The 20462-nt window shown below is 41.9% G+C and overlaps 2 protein-coding genes across 3 annotated transcripts in view; both read left to right on the top strand.

The window, feature by feature from the left end:
- The first annotated feature begins 18853 nt into the window (after window positions 1-18853).
- Window positions 18854-20462, top strand: part of EDARADD (EDAR associated death domain) — a 91874-nt gene continuing 90265 nt past the window's right edge. Inside the window, exon 1 of one of the 2 annotated variants that reach the window (XM_003267300.2) lies at window positions 18854-19014. In XM_003267300.2, coding sequence (XP_003267348.1) covers window positions 18954-19014 — 61 coding nt within the window. In that variant the 5' untranslated portion in view covers window positions 18854-18953. Of the gene's footprint in view, window positions 19015-19751; window positions 20168-20462 lie in introns of those variants that run through there. The other variant, XM_003267299.4, reaches the window with a different exon arrangement.
- Window positions 18934-20462, top strand: part of LOC100593778 (alpha-enolase) — a 92824-nt gene continuing 91295 nt past the window's right edge. The window contains 1 exon segment of the mRNA XM_030812641.1: window positions 18934-19014. The gene's annotated coding sequence lies outside the window, so the exon portion shown is untranslated.

The following is a 20462-nucleotide window of genomic DNA, read 5'->3' as shown; positions in this document are numbered from 1 at the left end:
CGGGGTTTCACCGTAGTCTCGATCTCCTGACCTCGTGATCCACCCGCCTCGGCCTCCCAAAGTGCTGGGATTACAAGCGTGAGCCACCGCGCTCGGCCTTCTTTTCTTTTTTTTTTTGAGACAGAATCTCGCTGTTTTGCCCAGGCTGGAGGGCAGTGGTGCTATCTCGGCTCACTGCAAGCTCCGCCTCCCGGGTTCACGCCATTTTCCTGCCTCAGCCTCCTGAGTAGCTGGGACTACAGGTGCCCGCCACCGCACCCAGCTAATTTTTTGTATTTTTTTTAGTAGAGACGGGGTTTCACTGTGTTAGCCAGGATGGTCTCGATCTCCTGACCTCGTGATCCACCCGCCTCGGCCTCCCAAAGTGCTGGGATTACAGGCGTGAGCCACCGTGCCCGGCCCTATGTCTTCTTTCTTTTTCTAGGTCAGCTTTTCTAGACGCTTATTGATTTTACTGATCGTTTAAAAGAACCAGCTTTTGGTTTTGTTGATTTTTTTCTATTGATTTTCTGTTTCCAATTTTATTGTCTTGGGCTCTAATTTTTATTCTTTCTTTTCTTCTCCTTTCTTTGGATTTAATTTGTTCTCCTTTTTCTGTTTTCCTAAGGTGGAAGCATAGACTATTGATTTAAAATCTTACTTATTTTCTAATATATACATTCAAACTATAAATTTCCTTCTAAGTACTGCTTTTGCTGAATCCCACAAATTTTGATAAGTTGTACTTTCATTTTCATTTAGTTCAAAGTATTTTTAAAATTTATCTTTTGATTTCTTCCTTGATCCATGTGTTATTCAGAAGTATGTTGTTTGATCTACAAGTATAATATTTTGAGATTTTCCAGATATCTTTTTATTATTGATTTCTAGTTTAATTCCACTGTCATCTAAGAGCAGATACTGTGTAATTTCTATTCTTTTAAATTTGTTGTGGTGTGTTTATGACCAAGTCTGTTGTCTATCTTTGTGAATGTTCATGAGAGCTTGGAAAGAGTGTGTGTTCTACAGTTGTTAGATGAAGTAGTCAATAGACATCAATAATATCAAGTTGATTGATGGTGCTATTGAATTCCACTATGTTCTCTTCCTACCCATTTTCTGCCTGCTAGATCTGTTCCTTCCCTCCCTCCCTCCCTTCCTCCCTTCCTTCCTTCCCTCCTTCTTTGAGACAGGGTCTTGCTCTGTTTCCCAGGCTGGAGTGCAGTGACATGAACCTCCTGGGCTCAAGCAATCTTCCCCACCTCAGCCTCCCAAGTAATTACAGGTATGCATCACCATGCCTGGCTAATTTTTTTATTTTTAGGAGAGACAAAGTCTTGTCATGTTGTCCAGGCTGGTCTCAAACTCCTGGGCTCAAGCTCTTTCCAACCGTAATAGTAGATTCATTTATTTCTCCTTGCACTTCTGTCTGTTTTTGCCTTGTGCATTTTGATGCTTTGTTGTTAGGTGCATGCACATTAAGGATTGTTATGTCTTCTTGAATAATTGACCCCTTTATTATTATGTAATGCTCCCTCTTTAGCTCTGATAGCCTTCCTTGCTCTGAAGTCTGCTCTTTCAATATTAATATAGCTATTTTCACTTTCTTTTGATTAGTGTTATCATGGTACGTATCTCTCTAATTTTTACATTTTTGTATATTTGCCTTTATATTTAAAGTGGGTCTCTTGTGAACAACATATAGTTGGGTCTTTTTTTGATCCACTCTGACAATCTCTTTTAATTGGTGTGTTTAGATCATTGATGTTTAGAGTGATTATTGATACAATTGGTATCTACCATATTTGTTACTGTTTTCTATTTATTGCCTTTATTCTTTGTTCCTATTTTTGTCTTCTACAGTTTTCCTGCTTTTTGTGATTTTAATGAAGTATTTCATATAATTCCATTTTCTCTCCTTTGTATATCAGTTATACTACTTTTTAAAAACTTACTTTTTCTTTAGTTGTTGTCCTACAGTTTGCAATATACATTTACAGCTAATACAAATCCACTTTGAAGTAGCATTATACCATCACACAGGCAGTGCAGGTACCTATAATAACAAAATAATCCTAATTCTTCCCTCCTATTTCTTATTATTGTAATTCATTTCACAGATATATAAGCATATATAAATATATATGTATATAAGCATACATAATTAAGTACATTGTTGTTATTATTTTGAACAAACTGTTATTGTTAGTTAAATTAACAGTAAGAAAAATAACCAGGCCAGGCGCTGTGGCTCATGCCTGTAATCCCAGCACTTTGGGAGGCCAAGGTGGGCGAATCACCTGAGGTCAGGAATTTGAGACCAGCCTGGCCAACATGGTGAAACCCCATCTCTACTAAAAATACAAATATTAGCCAGGCGTGGTGGCTCATGCCTGTAATTCCAGCTACTTGGGAGGCTAAGGCAGGAGAATCACTTGAACCCGGGAGGTGGAGGTTGAAATGAGCTGAGATCATGCCACTGCACTCCAGCCTGGGCAACAGAGTGAGACTTGGTCTCAAAAAAAAAAAAAAAGATAAAAGAAAAATAACCAGCCTGGGCAACATTGCAAGACCCTGTTTCTATAAAAAAGTTAAAAATTAGCCAAGATCGGTGTTGCATGCCTGTAGTCCCAGCTACTTGGGAGGCTGAGGCAGTAGGATTTTTTGAGTCCAGGAGGTCAGGGCTACAGTGAGATATGACTGTGCCACTGCATTCCAGCCTAAGTAACAGATTGAGCCCCTGTCTCTAAAAAGAAAGAAAGAAAGAAAAAAAAAAGAATGTTTTTATTTTACTTTCACCTTTTTTTTTTTTTTTTTTTTTTGAGACAGAGTTTCACTCTTACCCAGGCTGGAGTGCAATGGTGCGATCTTGGCTCACTGCAACCACTGCCTCTGAGGTTCAAGCGATTCTCCTGCCTCAGCCTCCCAAGTAGCTGGGATTACAGGCATGCACCACCATGCCCAGCTAATTTTTGTATTTTTAGTAGAGACGGGGTTTCACCATGTTGGTCAGGCTGATCTTGAACTCCTGACCAAAGGTGATCCACTTGCCTTGGCCTCCCAAAGTGCTGGGATTACAGGAGTGAGCCACCATGCCCGGCCTACTTTCACTTTTTTCGAAAGATCTTTCTTTCTTTATGTAATCTGAGTTTCTGACCTCTGTCACTTTCTTTTCCTTTAAAGAACTTCTTTTAACATTTCTTCCAAGCATGGCTACTGGCAAGAAATTCTCTCAATTTTTGTTTATCTGAGAAGCTTTTTATCTCTCCTTCTTTTGTGCAGGATAATTTTGCAGGATATAGAATTTCAGATTGGTGCCATTTTTTCTCTCTCAATAACACTTAAAAAAGTTTCACTTCACTTTCATCTTGCTTACATGATTTCTGAAGAGAAGTTGGGTGTCATTCTTACTTTTGGTCCTCTGTAAATAAGGTGTTTTTTTCTCTCTGTCTTCTTTCAAATTTTTTTCTTTGTATTTGATTTTCTACAGTTTGAACATGATATGCCTACATGTAATTTTTTGACATTTATCCTGCTTTGCATATTCTGAGCTTCCTGGATATGTGGTTTGGTGTCTGACATTATTAATATGGGGGGAAATACACAGTCATTATTCTAATAGTTTTTCTGTTCCTTCCTCTCTTTTCCTTCTGATATGCTCATTATGTGTAGTTAAACCTTCATTCCAGTTTTTTTCCAATCTTTTTTCTCTTTGCTTTTCCATCTTGGAAGTTTCTGTTGACATATCCTCAAGCTCAGAGGAGATTTTTTCCTCAGCCATGTCCAGTCTACTAATGAGTCCATGAAAGACATTCCTTCATTTCTGTTACAGTATTTTTATCTCTAGCATTTCTTTTTTGATTTTTTCTTAGCGTTTCCATCTCTCTGTTTACATTGCCCATTTGTTCTTTCATGCTACCTACTCTATCCATTACAGCCCTTAACATACATATATATATGTTATATATTTTGTTTATTTATTTATTTATTTTGATACAGAGTCTTGCTCTGTCGCGCAGGCTGGAGTACAGTGGCATGATCTTGGTTTACTGCAACCTCCACCTCCTGGGTTCGCGCCATTCTCTGGCCTCAGCCTCCTGAGTAGTTGGGATTACAGGGGCACACCACCACACCCAGCTAATTTTTCTATTTTTAGTAGAGATGGGTTTTTGCCATGTTGGCCAGGCTGGTCTCAAACTCCTGACCTCAAGCTATCTGCCCGTCTTGGCCTCCCAAAGTGCTGGGATTACAGCCATGAGCCACCACGCCCAGCCCAGCCCTTAACAAATCAATAATAGTTATTTTAAATTCCCAATCTGATAATTCCAGCATTCCTACCATATATATACATATGAGTCTGATTCTGATGCTTGCCTGGTCTCTTCAAACTGTATTTTTTTGGCTGAGCGTGGTGGCTCACGCCTGTAATCCCAGCACTTTTGGAGGCCGAGGTGGGCAGGTCACTTGAGGTCAGGAGCTCAAGACCAGCCTGGCCAACATGGTGAAACCCCGTCTCTACTAAAAATACAAAAATTAGCTGGGTGTGGTGGCGCATACCTGTAGTCCCAGCTACTCGGGAGGCTGAGGCAGGAGAATCGCTTGAATCCGGGAGGCAGAGGTTGCAGTGAGCCAAGATCGTGCCACTGCACTCCAGCCTCACGACAGAGCGAGACTCCATTAAAAACAAACAGACAAAAAAACCTGTAATCTTTTGCCTTTTAGTATGTCTTATAATTTTTTCTTAACCTGCTGGACATGATATACTGGGTGAAAGGAACTGATATTCACAGGTCTTCAGCAATGTGGTGTTAAGGTGTCGCGGGAGGGAAGCTTTCCCTAGTCCTATGATTACATCTCAGTCTTTTTGTCAGCTTATGACTCTGAACTGTGAACTTCACAGTTGTTTCTCAGTCCCACTCATCCTCTTTTAGGTGGGATCTGATGGTTAGAGTGGGTTGGAGTTGGGTATTTTCCTTCCTCCAGGTCAGTTAAGCTCTCATAAAGTAGTTTCTCCTAAGATCAGGCCTTGTTAAGAAGAATAGAATGCTCTGGTATATTTCAAAATGGTTCTTTCCCCTCCCTCTTCTGCAAGCACAAGGGGATTTTTCTCTAGGAGTCACTGTGTGAACCTGGGGGAGCTTCTAAGGTGAATACAAAAGTGTAGTGAGGGAGCCTGAAGTTTTTATTGCTCAGAGAATTGCTAGCAACTCACCAATTCTTCAGTTACAGTTCAGGTTTTCCCACCCCAGAGCTGGTTCCTGGGGAGGTTTCCACTCCCATCAGTTGTGGGTCTCTATATCCACCTGTCTGTGTCTCCAATTCTGGGGGCAGGAATTTGCCCTATGACCTTACTTCTCTGACAAACGTAAGAAGAGTGTTAGATTTTTCAGTGTGTGGAGCTTTGTACTTGTTAGGAGAGAGTGATGACTTCCAAGCTCCCTGCGTGCTGGCCGTTATAAAGTTTTAAGTATTTGAGGGCAAAATAACTATATTATTGTTCAATTGATATATTTTGCAATCTTCATTAATGTAGCATGATTCAACCACTCTACTACTTCAACCACCTACTGAAGTTTTAGATACACCTTTTCCTTATTTATCTCTGAAGTATCTATACTTCAGCTAAAATGATCATCTTGTGTACTTAAAATTCTTCTTTTGGATTATTTTCTTTTTATACTCAAAACTTAGATCCATAATCCTCAATCCCAAACTCTATTTTTTAAAAAAGACTACAGTGTTGGTAATTGATTAGATTACTAGATGCAGAGAGGGGATGAGGAGGGAGGGATACAAATTATTCTTTCCAGAGCTGCAAGTCTTTGACTGATGGAAGTAAAAAAAATCTGAGGAAAACTCAGCATTACTGGAAGTTGCTGGTTTAAACAATTAAAGTCAGCCGGGCCCAGTGGCTCATGCCTGTAATCCCAGCACTTTGAGAGGCCAAGGCGGGAGGATCACCTGAGGTCAGGAGTTCGAGACCAGCCTGGCCAACATGGTGAAACCCTGTCTCTACTAAAAATACAAAAATCAGCTGGGTGTGCTGGCGCATGTCTGTATTCCCAGCTACTTGGGAGGCTGAGGCAGGAGAATCGCTTGAACCTGGGAGGTGGAGGTTGCAGTGAGCCCAGATCATGCCACTGCACTCCAGCCTGGGAGACAGAGCGAGACTCCATCTCAAAAATAAATAAATAAATAAACAACTAAAGTCACAATCCTTGCCTTCTCAACAAAACAGATACCCTTGAAACTGAGAAAGCTTCTATTGAAATACCGATGATAGACAGTTCTAAAATTCAGGGTAGGGACCAGGCACAGTGGCTCACGCCTATAATCCCAGCACTTTGGGAGGCCGAGGCGGGCAGATCACCTGAGGTCAGGAGTTCGAGACTAGCCTGGCCAACATGGCGAAACCCCATCTCTACTAAAAATACAAAAATTAGCCAGGCATGGTGGCAGGTGCCTGTAAACCAGCTACTTGGGAGGCTGAGGCAGGAGAATTGCTTGAACCCGGGGTGTGGTGGCTGCAGTGAGCTGAGATGGCACCACTGCACTCCAGCCTGGGCAATAGAGTGAGACCCCATCTCAAAAAAACAATAAGTAAAATTAAAAATTAAATGCAAATTCTTGATGATCACAAGAGAAACGTCAATTAATTTCTTAACCTATGATAAATTATATTCCAAATACAATTGAACTAAATTTATCTCTGTGTTAAAGTTGCCACGTATAACTTGCTTACTTTAAGAAGTGGGTGTTTCTGCCACTAAAATTGCTGTGTTACAGCTATCAATAACACAACAGCAGTGCTGGTTTGAGGTTGCTGATGTGCAGGTCCTCTGTACTGCTGTTTGCCTTTGGTACCCTTACCCGCCTCTCAGTGTACTTCCATTTCCTTGTTGCTTTCATTCTTTCCTTCCTTCATAACGCTCCCATACTTCCAAGAGAAAACCTGGTTGGATAAAAATTATCAATAATAGCATGAGACTATTTGCATCTTGAAAAGAATTAAAATAGTGTGACACAAAGGAATAAAATGCTAAAGGTATAAGTTCAGATAGGAAAAAGTCTGAAGTCACTTCACATATGCCAACCACAACTGTAAAATGGAGGAAAAATCCATTTTACTTTCATTTTTTTTAAAGGAAGCAAGTGCAAATTAGTATTACTTTCGTTTTTATTTGAACAATTCATAGTCTGGAAAATGAGAAGACCGAAGGGAAATTTTTTAGGTGACTAAATATTTGGAGCAGATTACTGTGTGAAACATGGTGTGTTGGGGGACAGGGAAGGTCAAGACTTATTTTGCTAAGCAGGTGCCTTTGTAAAAATCATTTCTAAATTTGCTATTAAAATTTTTAATTACATAAAAATACATAAATAAGTTATTTATTTTAAATGAAAGAACATTACAGACAAAGCTAAAGTCCCCTTTAAGCATTACTTTCTCCCAATCCTAGTCCTTCCCTAATTGCCCAGAAATAGCCATTATTAGCTATTGTTATGAGCTTGGCATGTATCTGTTTGTTTGTTGTAGAAACGGGGTTTAGCTCTGTTGCCCAGGCTGAATGCAGTGGTTATTCACAAATGCCATCATAGTGCACTGCAGCCTTGAACTCCTGGCCTCAAGCGATCTTCTTGACTCAGCCTCCGCAGTATCTGGGACCACAGGCTTGTGCCGTCAGTGCCTGGCTATTTATTTAAAGTAGCTTTATTGGGGTATAATTGCCATAGAATCAACTGCACGTATGTCAAGTGCACAGCTTGATCAGTTTTGACATACATATAGGCCCATGAAACGATCATCATGAACAAAAGAATGAACATGTCCATTAACCCCCAAAGTTTACTCATCTGCCTTTGTAATTCATCCTTCCCTCCCCACCCTCAATCCTGGGCACCCATTAATCAGCTTTCTGTTAGTATAAATTGGTTTGTGTTGCAATAGATTTATTATCAGTGGAGTCATACAATATGCATGCTTTGTTTTTTTCTGGCCTCTTTCACTCAGCATAACTATTTTGAGATTCATTTGTGTTGTTATGTGTATCAATAGTTTGTTCCCTTTATGGCTAAGTAGTATTCCATTCTAAAGATATACCATTCATTTTTATTTTATTTTATTTTTTTAATTTTTATTTACTTTTTTTATTATTATACTTTAAGTTCTAGGGTACATGTGCACAATGTGCAGGTTTGTTACATATATGCTTGTGCTATTTTAGTGTTTACTTTAGTGTTTATCGTATACATCTTTAACATGTTGGTGTGTATTTTTAAGTGATATTACAACAATTCATGCATAAAAGCCTTAGCTTCCATATCTCCCTTTTAGGCTTTTGAACAATTGTTGTCATTAGTTTTATCTCTACATATATCATAAGCCCCAAATACATTGTTACTATTTTGATTTAAAATATATTTTTTAAGCTGGGCATGGTGGCTCATGCCTGTAATCCCAGACATATTTTTCTGTCAATTCTTTAAAAAAATAGCTCCACTGCCTCCTGCCTTACATGGTTTCTGATGAAAAATCTGCTGTCATCCTTGTTTTTATGCCTCTGTAATGTGTCTTTTTTTTTTTTCTTCCTGTGGTTGCTTTAATTTTTTTTTTTTTTCAGAGATGGATGGGATCTTATGTTGCTTAGGCTGGCCTCACACTCTTGGGCTCAAACCATCCTACTGTCACAGCCTCCAGAGTAACTGGGACTACAGGCATATACCACCATACCTGGCTTAGTCTGTTAAAATTTTATCTTATCCATGGCTTTGAGCAATGTGATTATGTTGGGTTTTGGTGATTTATTTTTTCATATGTCTTGTGCTTGGTGTTCATTGAGTTTTTGGTCTGTGAGTTTAAGGTTTTCCTCAAATTTAAAAAATTTTTGGGCTGGGCACGGTGGCTCAAGCCTGTAATCCCAGCACTTTGGGAGGCCGAGGCGGGAGGATCACGTGGTCAGGAGATCGAGACCATCCTGGCTAACATGGTGAAACCCCGTCTCTACTAAAAATACAGAAAAATTAGCTGGGCGTGGTGGCGGGCGCCTGTAGTCCCAGCTACTTGGGCGGCTGAGGCAGGAGAATGGCGTGAACCCGAGAGGTGGAGCTTGCAGTGAGCCGAGATCGCGCCACTGCACTCTAGCCTGGGCGACAGAGCAAGACTCCGTCTCAAAAAAAAAAAAAAAAAAAATTTTTGGCCGTTATGTCTTCAAACATTTTTGTCCTCTTTACTCTTTACATTTCTGGGATTCCAATTACATATATATTAAGAGATTTGAAGTTACTCATAGTCCTTTTCATTTTCTAAAATTACTTTTTCCCTTCAATTTCTATGTCTCTAAGTCACTAATATTTTCTTCTGCAATATCTTATCCGACATTAATTCCATCCAGAGTGTCTTTAATCTCAGGTATTATAGTTTTAATTTCTAAAAGTTGTAGTTTGGGCCTTTTTATATTTTTTGTGTCTCTACTTAGCTTGTTGAACCCATGGAATACAGTTACAATAAAAGTTTTAATGTCCTTCTTACTAACTGTATCATCTGTGTCTGTTCTGGGTCTGTTTCAATTGACCAATTTTTCTCCTTATTGTAAGCTATATTTTTCTGCTTCCTGCAAGTCTGGTAATCATTGTATTCCAGATGTTATGAATTCACTTCATTGGATACTGGATATTTTTGTATTCCTATACCTCTTCTTGAGCTTTGTCCTGGGTGCAGTTAAGTTGGTTGGAAAGAATTTGAAAAAGTCTCACTTTTAAGGTTTGTTAGGTGGAATTGGGGCAGGGTGTGCTCAGTCTAGGACTAATTATTCTCCACTATTCAGGCAAGACCCTTTTGTGCACTCTACCAAATGCTCATGAATTATAAGGTTGTTTTCCAGTCTGGTTGGCAGGAACAGACACTATTACTAGCCCTGAGTGAGCACCAGGCACAGTTCCCTCTAATGTTCCCACACGGTTCTTTCCCCAGCCTTGGATAATTTCCAGGATGCATGCGCTGATCAATAAGTGTTCTGCTGGGCCCTCAAGGGGGACACTCTATAGATCTCTTAGGATCTCTCTGGGAAGTCTTTACCCTACAGTATTCTGTCCTGAGACTTCTAGATGTTTTAATTTCTCAGACTCTCAGTTCTAGCTCCTCAAACCAGGGAGTCCACCAGTCTCTGTCTGAGCGTCCTTTCCCTGCACTGCAACTTAGAAATCTCTCAAGGAAGGCCGGGTGCAGTGGCTCACACCTGTAATTTCAGCACTTTAGGAGGTCAAGGTGGGCACATCACCTGAGGTCAGGAGTTCGAGACCAGCCTGGCCAACATAGAGAAACACTGTCTCCACTAAAAATATAAAAATTAGCCAGGCATGGTGGTGCATGCCTGTAGTCCCAGCTACTCGAGAGGCTGAGGTGGGAGAATCGCTTGAACCTAGGAGGTGGACGTTGCAGTGAGCCAAAATTACACCACTGCCCTCCAGCCTGGGCAAGACTCCTTCTCAAAAAAAAAAAAAAAAAAAAATCTCAAGGCAATAAGCTGGGTGCCATCATAGGAATCCCCTTGTTTGTACTCCAGCTCCCAGAGAGCACCATTCTTCTTCATCTGGTGTGCTGTGTCTTAAAACCTGTTGTTTTATATATTTTGTCTGGGTTTTTTGTTGTATTATTTCAGGCAGAAGGGAAAATCTTGTTCCTGTTACTCTATCTTGGTTGTAAGACAAAGTTGACATGTATCCATTTACAAAAGAATTATATGTAGTTATAGAAAATATACAGACTGGGTTTTTTTTCTACCTCTGATATTAATCTGCAACTTATTTGGTCAGTTAAAAATGTTTTTGGCTGAGAATAGTGGCTCATACCTGTAATCCCAGCACTTTGGGAGGCTGAGGTGGGAGGGTCATTTGGGGTCAAAAGCTGGAGACCAGCCTGGGCAATGTAGTGATACCATATCTCTACAAAAAGTTTAAGAATTAGCCAGGCAGTGGCACATGTTTGTGGTCCCAGCTACTCAGGAAGCTGAGGTGGGAGGATCGCTTGAGCCCAGTAGGTTGAGGCTGCGGTGACCTTTGATTGTGCCACTGCACTCTAGCCTGGGTGACAGAGTAACACCTTGTCTTAAAAATAAATAAATAAATAAAATAAAATAATATTTTTGAGTTTATATCGTGTAACTTCTGTAAAATATTCTATTGCATGAATGTGTTGCATCATATTTACTCATACCCCATTGATGAACACTTAGGTTATTTCCAATCTTTGTTATTGCAAACAATGCTGCAACCAGTGTTCTTATGCATGTCTCCTTGTACCCACATGTAAGAGTTTGCTTAGGGAAAATACATCAGTCAAATTCCTCTACAGTGTAATCATATCAATTTATATTCCTACAATGTATGAGGGTCTATGTCTCTGCAATCTTGTCAATATTTGATATGAACAAGCCTTAAAAATTTGCCGATCGGTTAACTCATTAGTAGTTTAATTTGCATTTATCTTATTTTTAGTGGGTTAAGTACTTTTTTTGATTTTTTTATTTTTAAGAGATGAGGTCTTGCTCTGGAGTGCAGTAGTGCAATCATAGGTCACTGCAGTCTCAAACTCTTGAGCTCAAGGGATCCTCCCACCTCAGCCTCCCAATTAGCCTGACTACAGGTGCACGCCACCATACTTGGCTAATTTTTAAATTTTTTGTAGAGACAGGATCTTGTGTATTGCCTAGGCTGGTCTCAAACTCCTGGGTTCAAGTGATCCTCCCACCTCAGCCTCCTGAGTAGCTAGATTACAGGTCTGTGCCACTGCATCTGGCTAATTATTATTACTATTATTTTTTGTAGAGACAGGGTCTCACTATGCTGCCAAGGCTGGTCTAATCTCAAACTCCTGGCCTCAAGCAATTCCTGGACCTTCCAAAGCTCCTGGCCAATTTTCAGCCAATGATTTTATTGCCTATTTTTATTTCTTCTAGAAATTTTCTGTTTAGTCTTTGTTTATACTTATATTGAATTATTTTTATTATATTTTAACTTACTTGAAAAATGCTTTAAAATTTGGATACTCACCTTTGTTATATGGCAAAGATTAATAATTAATATAAATTAATTTATCCAAGTCTATCCCCTGCTTTAGAACTTCTCTTGTCTTGCTGCAGAGAATTTAAATTTGTATCTGGTTGGGTTTATCAGATTTTTCTTCTATGCCTTTTGATTTTTTTTTTTTTTCCTTAAAAAAGCTCTTCCAGGCTAGGCACAGTGGTGCACACCTGTAATCCCAACACTTTGGGAGGCTGAGGTGGGCAGATCATCTGAGGTCAGGAGTTCAAGACCAGCCTGGCCAACATGCTGAAACCCCATCTCTACTAAAAATACAAAAATTAGCTGGGCATGGTGACAGGTGTCTGTAGTCCCAGCTACTTGGGAGGCTGAGGCAGGAGAATTGCTTGAGCCCAGGAGACGGAGGTTTCAGTGAGCTGAGATTGTGCCATTGCACTCCAGCTTGGGCGACAAGAGCGAAACTCCATCTCAAAAAAAAAAAAAAAAAAAAAAGAAAGCTCTTCCTTTTATCAAATTGTTAAGAGATTCTCTTGTATTCTCTCTTAATAATTTGAAAGTTAATGCTTTACAATTAGATCTTTAATCTATCCAAAGCTTACTTTTGTGCATAGGGTGAGACAGAAATATAAGTTGCATTGTGTGTGTGTGTGTGTGTGTGTGTGTATGTATCCTCCCAACACCATTTGAACTGTCTTTTTACCATTTAAATGTGTCTATCATTTATCATATTCCAAACACATACATAAGTCTGCGTCGTGAATTTTTGTTCTGTTCCATTAATCTTTTTTTCACTTTTCTTGTACCAATATTCTGTGTTTTAACTACTGTTGTTTTATCATATCGTGCTGTATTGTAAGACAAATCCTTGTTATTCTTTCTCAAAGTGATCTTGAATTTACTCTCCCATATGAATTTTGCAGTTTTATGTTCCAAGAAAATTTTGTTAATTTGGTTGAGTTAGCATTGAATCTGTGGATTAATTAAGGAATCATGACTATCTTTACAATATTGAGACATTTTATCCATTAACATGGTATAGCTTGCTATTTAGTCAGATTTCTTTTTATGTTTTTCACTAAAGCTTTGTAGTATTTGCAATAATGCTCTCATACAGTTTTACTGAATTTATTTCTAGTTACTTTATAGTTTTATTTGTTGGTTTAAATGGGACCTTCCCCCCGCACCCAGTTGGGTATTGTTGGCATATAAGAAAGCTCTTGGTGTTTGATAACTCCCCACCAAGCTATATTCACTTACTAGTTTCTCAGGTGATTCACTTGGATCCAAGTCCACCTTCTTGTCTTAGCTCAGAATAAGTTCTAAATGACAATTTGTTAAATGAATTTTTAAAGTGATTGATGATTTTGTATATTCCTGAGTTACCAGTCTGAGCCTGTGATCTGGGGGTAGAAAGCACAGGAAACTGAATGCTAGCTATGGTCACTGATAAACTAGATCGTTTTTCCATTTGTCCTTTTCTTGCAACAGCAATAACCAAAGCAAACATCCCTCAAAAAACTTCTCTAGCTGAATTTCATTATTTGGGTTTCAGGTTTTAATATATGAAGTTCATCTTTTGGAACAGATTTTATCTCAGAATCTGAAGCAAGAAATAAATTGCTATGTATGAAGGCATTCACTAAAAAAGCAGCTGGAAATGGTGCTGGGTGTGGGAGCACCCATGATCAAGGCACCAGGAACACCTGCAAGGTGATGAGTGAGGATCCCGAGGCTGCAGGAGGATATGTAGAATAAAAGTGCCTCCTGCACAGCCACCCCATCCCTTCCCTCCTCTCTGCTCTGCACCTACCACTCCCCACCCAGGGCATTCTAAGTGTGTTTAGCAATACACCATACTAAGAATCGCCCACACTTTGCCATTCTCTTTGTAGGAAACCAAACATTGCTCATGCTTGTAGTGAGTAAACAATTCAAAGTAAACTGCAAGTAGACAAGAGAGATTTAATCTCCTGTGTGAGGAAGGGTATTGCATAAGTGAAGAGAGGAACTTAAGAATTATTCATGCTTAAATACATGCACTGGAATACTGTGCCTCTGACAAACAGAAATCAAATCAGCACAAAGGTAATATTTTACTTAAGCTTCTGTCCCTCTGTTGACATTTTGGAATATAACTTTCCAGATAATTTTATGTATGTATGCAAAATCTACAAGGCAATTGACTCCTGTATAATAATGAATGCTTAAGAAGGTAACAAGGCTAGGCATGGTGGCCCACACATGTAATCCCAGTACTTTAGAGGCCAAGGCAGGTGGATCCCCTGAGCCCAGGAGTTCGAGACCTGCCTAGGTAATGTAGTGAGACTCCTGTCTCTACAAAAAATAAAAATAAAAAAATTGGCCAGGCGTGGTGGGGCACATCTGTAGTCCCAGATACTCAAGAGGCTGAGGTGGAGGGATTTCTTGAACCTCAGGATGACGACGCTGCAGTGAGCTGTGATCATGCCACTACACTTTGCACTCCAGCCTCGGAGACAGAGCAAGACCCTGTCTCAAAAAAAAGAAGGTAGCAAAAGAAGATTTAAAATTTTCTGATAGGAATGGAAAACCAAACATCATGTGTTCTCACTGATGTGTAGGAGCTAAGCTATGAGGACACAAAGGCATAAGAATGATACAGTGAACTTTGGGGACTTGGAGGGAAGAGTGGGAGGGGGCAAGGGATAAAAGACTACCAATATGGTGCAGTGTATTCTCCTCGGGTGATGGGTGCACCAAAATCTCACAAACCACCACTAAAGAATTTACTCATGGCCGGGCGTGGTGGCTCACGCCTGTAATCCCAGCACTTTGGGAGGCCAAGGCGGGCAGATCACGAGGTCAGGAGATCGAGACCATCCTGGCTAACACGGTGAAACCCCGTCTCTACTAAAAATACAAAAAATTAGCCGGGCATGGTGGCGGGTGCCTGTAATCCCAGCTACGGGAGGCTGAGGCAGGAGAATGGTGTGAACCTGGTAGGCGGAGCTTGTGGTGAGCTGAGATCCAGCCACTGCACTCCAACTTGGGGGACAGAGTGAGACTCTGTCTCAAAAAAAAAAAAAAAGAACTTACTCATTAACCAAATACCACCTGTACCCCAATAACTTATGGAAAAAGAATTCTGATATGAGTTTCTCCTGCATTTGGATGAGGATGTAAATTCAACTCTAATAAATTACAGTGTATCAAAAGGATTAAAGGGTCTCTCCCTGCATTCTCTCCTAGCTCTGTTCCATCCTACACACAGCTGCTGGATTAATCTTCCAAAACACCAATTTTCTCATGCCACTTTTCAAAAACTAGCTTCCTGGCTTCCTGTTATCTAAAAACTAGTTTCAAATGCTTTTGTCTGGCATTCAAGGAGGTCAGTAGTCTAGAGCCTCCTAAATGTTTCACTCCAGCTCCTTCCTTCTACCACACACCATCTGTGTGCTCTTGGGTTAGTTGTTATTATTATTATTATTATTATTCGAGATGGAGCCTCACTCTGTCGCCAGGCTGGAGTGCAACGGTGTGATCTCAACTCACTGCAACCTCCCCCTCCTGGGTTTAAGCGATTCTCCCACCTCAGCCTCCCAAGTAGCTGAGACTACTGGCGCCCGCCACCATGCCCAGCTTGGGCTAGTTAAGACCGGTCCCCCTGTCCCTGTAAAGATCCCACGCACCTCCTCCACTCAGTGGCTCACTGTAGCAATGCCCTGAAAGGCTGTAATTGAGTCATATTCCGGCCCCTGGACTCAGGAGTCAAGGGTGATGTCGCCACCACCTAATTGCTTGGACTGAGGATGGGAACAGTGATTCCCAAGAAGAAAACTTGGGCACTATTACGAGAAGTCAGTACAACTGCCTTAAAGCACTCTGGGCAAAATTTAACAACTGTCTGTTCCAAAAATGCAGAGACACGGAAACTTAGTAACTCTTGTTGGGGCATCTTCCATCACATATGATTCAGTAAGGGTATATCAAGCAAATTCAACTGTAGGAACTGGCCCATTCTGAGGCATAGGGTCTCTCATGTTCCTAAATTCATATCTTACCATTGTGGTTCTAGCCACTTTTCTATAGATCAGGCCCACTTGAGCAGCCCAATTTGCTGGGTTTTATCTGTATGCAATGTACCTATCCTTTTAAATAAGACGCATATGGTTCAATAATGTAACTTTTTATCTTAGATTGCAGAAATTTCACTGTAACACTTACCTCAAGTGGTATAAAATAAACAAAAACAATGTATTCTATGATGAATCAAACAAAATATATTTTGAGTTGTTGTTTCCCCCATTTAAAACAGCACATTTCTGATCATTGTCATCTGTTTGTGAAAAGACATGAGACCAACAGTTCTTTCCACACTTACGGCTGCAGCCTTGTACCCATGAGTTAAAGCCTCGGAATTTGCCTGAAACTCTCCCTGTCAATCCGAGATGGTCATGACCAAGCCACTTTGTTTCCATGCATCTTCAGTGCCTCCTTCCACACACACACATCTTTCCTGGTTTAAACTTTCATTCCTCCAGTTCTATAGCAAAACAGTATTTGCAAATCTCTTTTGACCACAAAGTCCTAACAGTCAGGGACTTCTCATTTGGATTTCCCCAGGGCATGGAATTTTGTTTCATTCATGGGGACGGGGTGAGATTTTTTTAATTGCATTAATGAATGCAACCAATCACTCCATTGCTCCATGCTATGTACAAACACCGTAATAAATATTGGTTGACTTCTTATAACTAAGGCAATAGGAGCTTCTCTCAATAAACTAAATTCCAAGGAAAGAATGAAGGTAGGAAAGTAGCTGGTTTATTTGTACCTACTATATGACAGGCGTTAGTTTAGGTTTGTTTGTTTGCTTGCCTGGAGCCAGGGTCTCATTCTGTCTCCCAGTGGTGTGGTGTGATCATAGCTCCCTGAGGTCTGTAACTCCTGGGCTCAAGTGACCCTCCTGCTTCACCCTCCGAGAGTAGCAGGGACTACGGGCATGTACCACCATGCCCAGCTAATTTTTTTTTGAGTCAGAGTCTTGCTCCATCACCCAGGCTGGAGTGCAGTGGCACAATCTCAGCTCACTGAAGCTCTGCCTCCCAGGTTTAAGTGATTCTCCTGCCTCAGCCTCCCAAGTAGCTGGACGCCCGCCACCATGCCTGGCTAATTTTTGTATTTGTATTTGTATTTATTTATTTATTTTGAGATGGAGTCTCGCTCTGTCACCCAGGCTGGAGTGCAGTGGCACGATCTCGGCTCACTGCACCTTCACCTCCTGGGTTCCAGTGATTCTCCTGCCTCAGCCTCCCAAGTAGCTGGGATTACAGCTGCCTGCCACCATGCCCAGCTAATTTTTGTATTTTAAGTAGAGACGGGGTTTCACCACGTTGGGCAGTCTGGTCTCGAACTTCTGACTTCAAGCGATCCACCCACCTTGGCCTCCCAAAGTGCTGAGATCCAGCTAATTTTTAAATTATTTTGTAGACACTGGGTCTCAAAATGTTGCATAGGCTGGTCTTGAACTCCTGGCCTCAAGCAATCCTGCCACCTTGGCTTCCGAAAGTGCTGAAATTGCATGTGTGAGCCACCGTGCCCAGCCAGTATTTTCACATACACATTATTTCAGTGAATTCTCACAATCCTGCAGACACTTGCAGACTCAGTTTTGGTTTCTTACTTAATGTAACACAACCTTACAGTGACAGGTCCATCAGCGAAATCCAGCATATTTGACTCCATGATTACCAAATGCACTATCTCCATTTATTGGAAAAGGAAAATTGGAGGCCACTCAAAGAGCAGTGAAGTTATGGAAATATGAATTTTTTCACATGACTCTGAGATTGAGTGTTTGGGTACTATCAAGAAATGTTAAAAATGTCCATTTTCTTTTTTTTCTTTTTTCTTTTTTCTTTTTTTTTCAGACAGAGTCTCTGTCGCCCAGGCTGGAGTGCGGTGGTGCAATCTTGGCTCACTGCAACCTCCACCTCTCAGGTTCAAGCGATTCTTCTGCCTCAGCCTCCTGAGTGGCTGGCACTACAGGCATGTGCCACCACATCCAGCTAAGTTTTTTTGTATTTTTAGTAGCGGCGGGGTTTCATCACATTGGCCAGGCTGGCCTCAAACTCCTGACCTCAAATAATCCACCTGCCTTGGCCTCCCAAAGTGCTGGGATTACACGTGTGAGCCACTGCACCCGGCCCAAAAATGTCTATTTCCAACAGTGGTTTAAAACACTCTTGGACAGCAAGAGAAATAAAAGTCAAAGGACATATTGTGACAGCAAATTGATTGTATGGGAACTCTGGTGAATGAGAATCATATTTAAATTACTTTTTTTGTAAAGTGCAAAACAACAATAGCACCCATTTGCATCATACTTTATAGTTTGCAAAGCACATGGGAAAAATAAAGGTAATGATGGGGATCGTTGCAATTCATAGGAAAGGAGGCACAAGGAAATGAAAATAAAAGGGAATAATAACTACATAACTAGTCAATCTTCCTTAAAAAAAAAAACCTTAAAATATACCACCATCTTCTATTTGATATAATGCAGAATGGGAATGATAAAAAGATGAGTTACATTTCAGAGTTTCAAAAAGCAAACCAGCTTTAGAGCAATGCTTGAGGTTGGGCTGCTAACAAGCTCACTCAACCAGTGTTTCCTGATGGCCAACGTCAGAATAATTCCATCTTCATGAGAAGTACAGAAAGAACCACAAACCAAACCTTCAAATTGATTCTAAGATAAAATGCCCTTAAAAAAAATTTCCCTTCCTATCCGAAGGCAGACCAAGAGGAAGTTTATCCTCCCACCTACAAATTCCCCAGAGAGCTTTCATCTAGAAGGTTTGACTCTGGCCAGACAACCAGCGAGCATCTTCTCAGAATCTCTTGCTTCTTCCATGGCAAACCCCAGAGAATAAGAAGCCAAACTCAAGATTGCCATGGGCCTCAGGACGACTAAACAGATGGGGAGAGGCACTAAAGCTCCTGGTCACCAAGAGGGTATGTAAGCATTTGCTGTCTTCCTGGATTTCTCAGAGCTGAGTTTTTAGCCAGAGGTTGCTTATTTATGATAATTCTCGGATATATTATACACTAAATACTATTATTATCTTTTTCGACCCGACTTTTATCTTTCTGTTCTTATGTGCGAAGGCAGAGAAAGATTATTTAGAGCTCTTCAGAGATTCGTTTTTAATTTAGAATGCCTGTCGCCTTCCTATAATAGACTTCTGATGGATGATAGCTTTAGTTAAAATGTAGCAATCTTAAATGTATTCTTCATAACCAATTCCAACGTGTTCTCACTTAAGTAATGGGTATAAAATCCCACTTAAATGTAATATTTAAATATCTGAAGCCATCCTTTCTGAGAGAACCCGAAGCTGTTTTTTCTAGAGAAGCTGTGAGTGTGTATCGGGCGACTTCTGTTCACTCCTTTTCTGCAGCACTCACTCTGGAGGTCATGTAGTAACTAATGCCAAAGAAAAATCAAAATAGAAAGTACCAGCGTGTGCCATCATGCAGCGGCAGAGTCTGCTTAAAGATCAGGAAATTGTCTAAATATCAGATCGCCGGCGGGCATCTCAGCCTAGGCCTGTGTAAAGGGAGTTCTGGTATCTCAGCTGAGGGCCTGATTAGGGAGCCAGGAAAGCGACCCGCGACTGCAGCCGTTTCTTAAGGCCAGTCCTTCGCTCGCAGTCTGTCCGGGGCGGCAGTCGTGTCAGCCCCCCGCTAGGACCCGCCCAGGGGGACGTGGGCACCGGACAGGACGCGCGCTCCGGGCACTGGGGACGCCCGGGACACTCGGGGCCCCGCCTTGCGTCCCAGCCCCGGGTCGCGGCACTCCGGCTCCCGCCCCGCGCCTCTGGAGGGAGGTACCGAGGGACGCGCAGCGAAGGGGCTTTGCTAATTGCCAAAGCAGGAAGTGAGCTCGTGGAAGAAGCGAAGGAGGAGAAGAAGAAGGGAGGGGAAGGCGGAGGAGGGCAGGGGCGCGCAGAGCCACGGTTTGCTCCAGGCGCGTCGGAACCGCAGGACTTTTCATCCCCGTGGTCCCACGGTCCTCCCGCGCCCCGGAGACCTGCCAGCCCCGTTCGGACGCTCGTTTGCCCCTAACCCGCCCCCATGGCTTCACCGGACGACCCTCTGCGCGCAGGTAAAGGGACACAGCGCCGCGCCCTCACCTGGAGCTGGCACCGCGGGGAGGGAGCTCGGGAGGCGCTCGCAGCAGCCGCAGGGCTATCGAGGCCGGGCCTTGGCGACCCCCGAGGGACGCCCGGGAACCACCCCCGACCCAGGCGCCAGACCCGGAGTCGCACGGGGCTCCCAGCCCAGCCCCGCGAGAGGCTGCTGACCGCCCCTCCCGCGCTCGCCGGGGCCCCTGCCCCGCGTCACCCACCACGCGCCTTCCCCCTGCCCATGCCGCAGCCCCCGTGGCTTTTGTTCTGGAC

Source organism: Nomascus leucogenys, chromosome 5 (assembly GCF_006542625.1).
Source record: "Nomascus leucogenys isolate Asia chromosome 5, Asia_NLE_v1, whole genome shotgun sequence".
NCBI classification, from domain to species: domain Eukaryota; kingdom Metazoa; phylum Chordata; class Mammalia; order Primates; family Hylobatidae; genus Nomascus; species Nomascus leucogenys.
The sequence above is the reverse complement of the archived record's forward strand: the minus strand, read 5'-3'. Positions and strand labels throughout refer to the sequence as shown.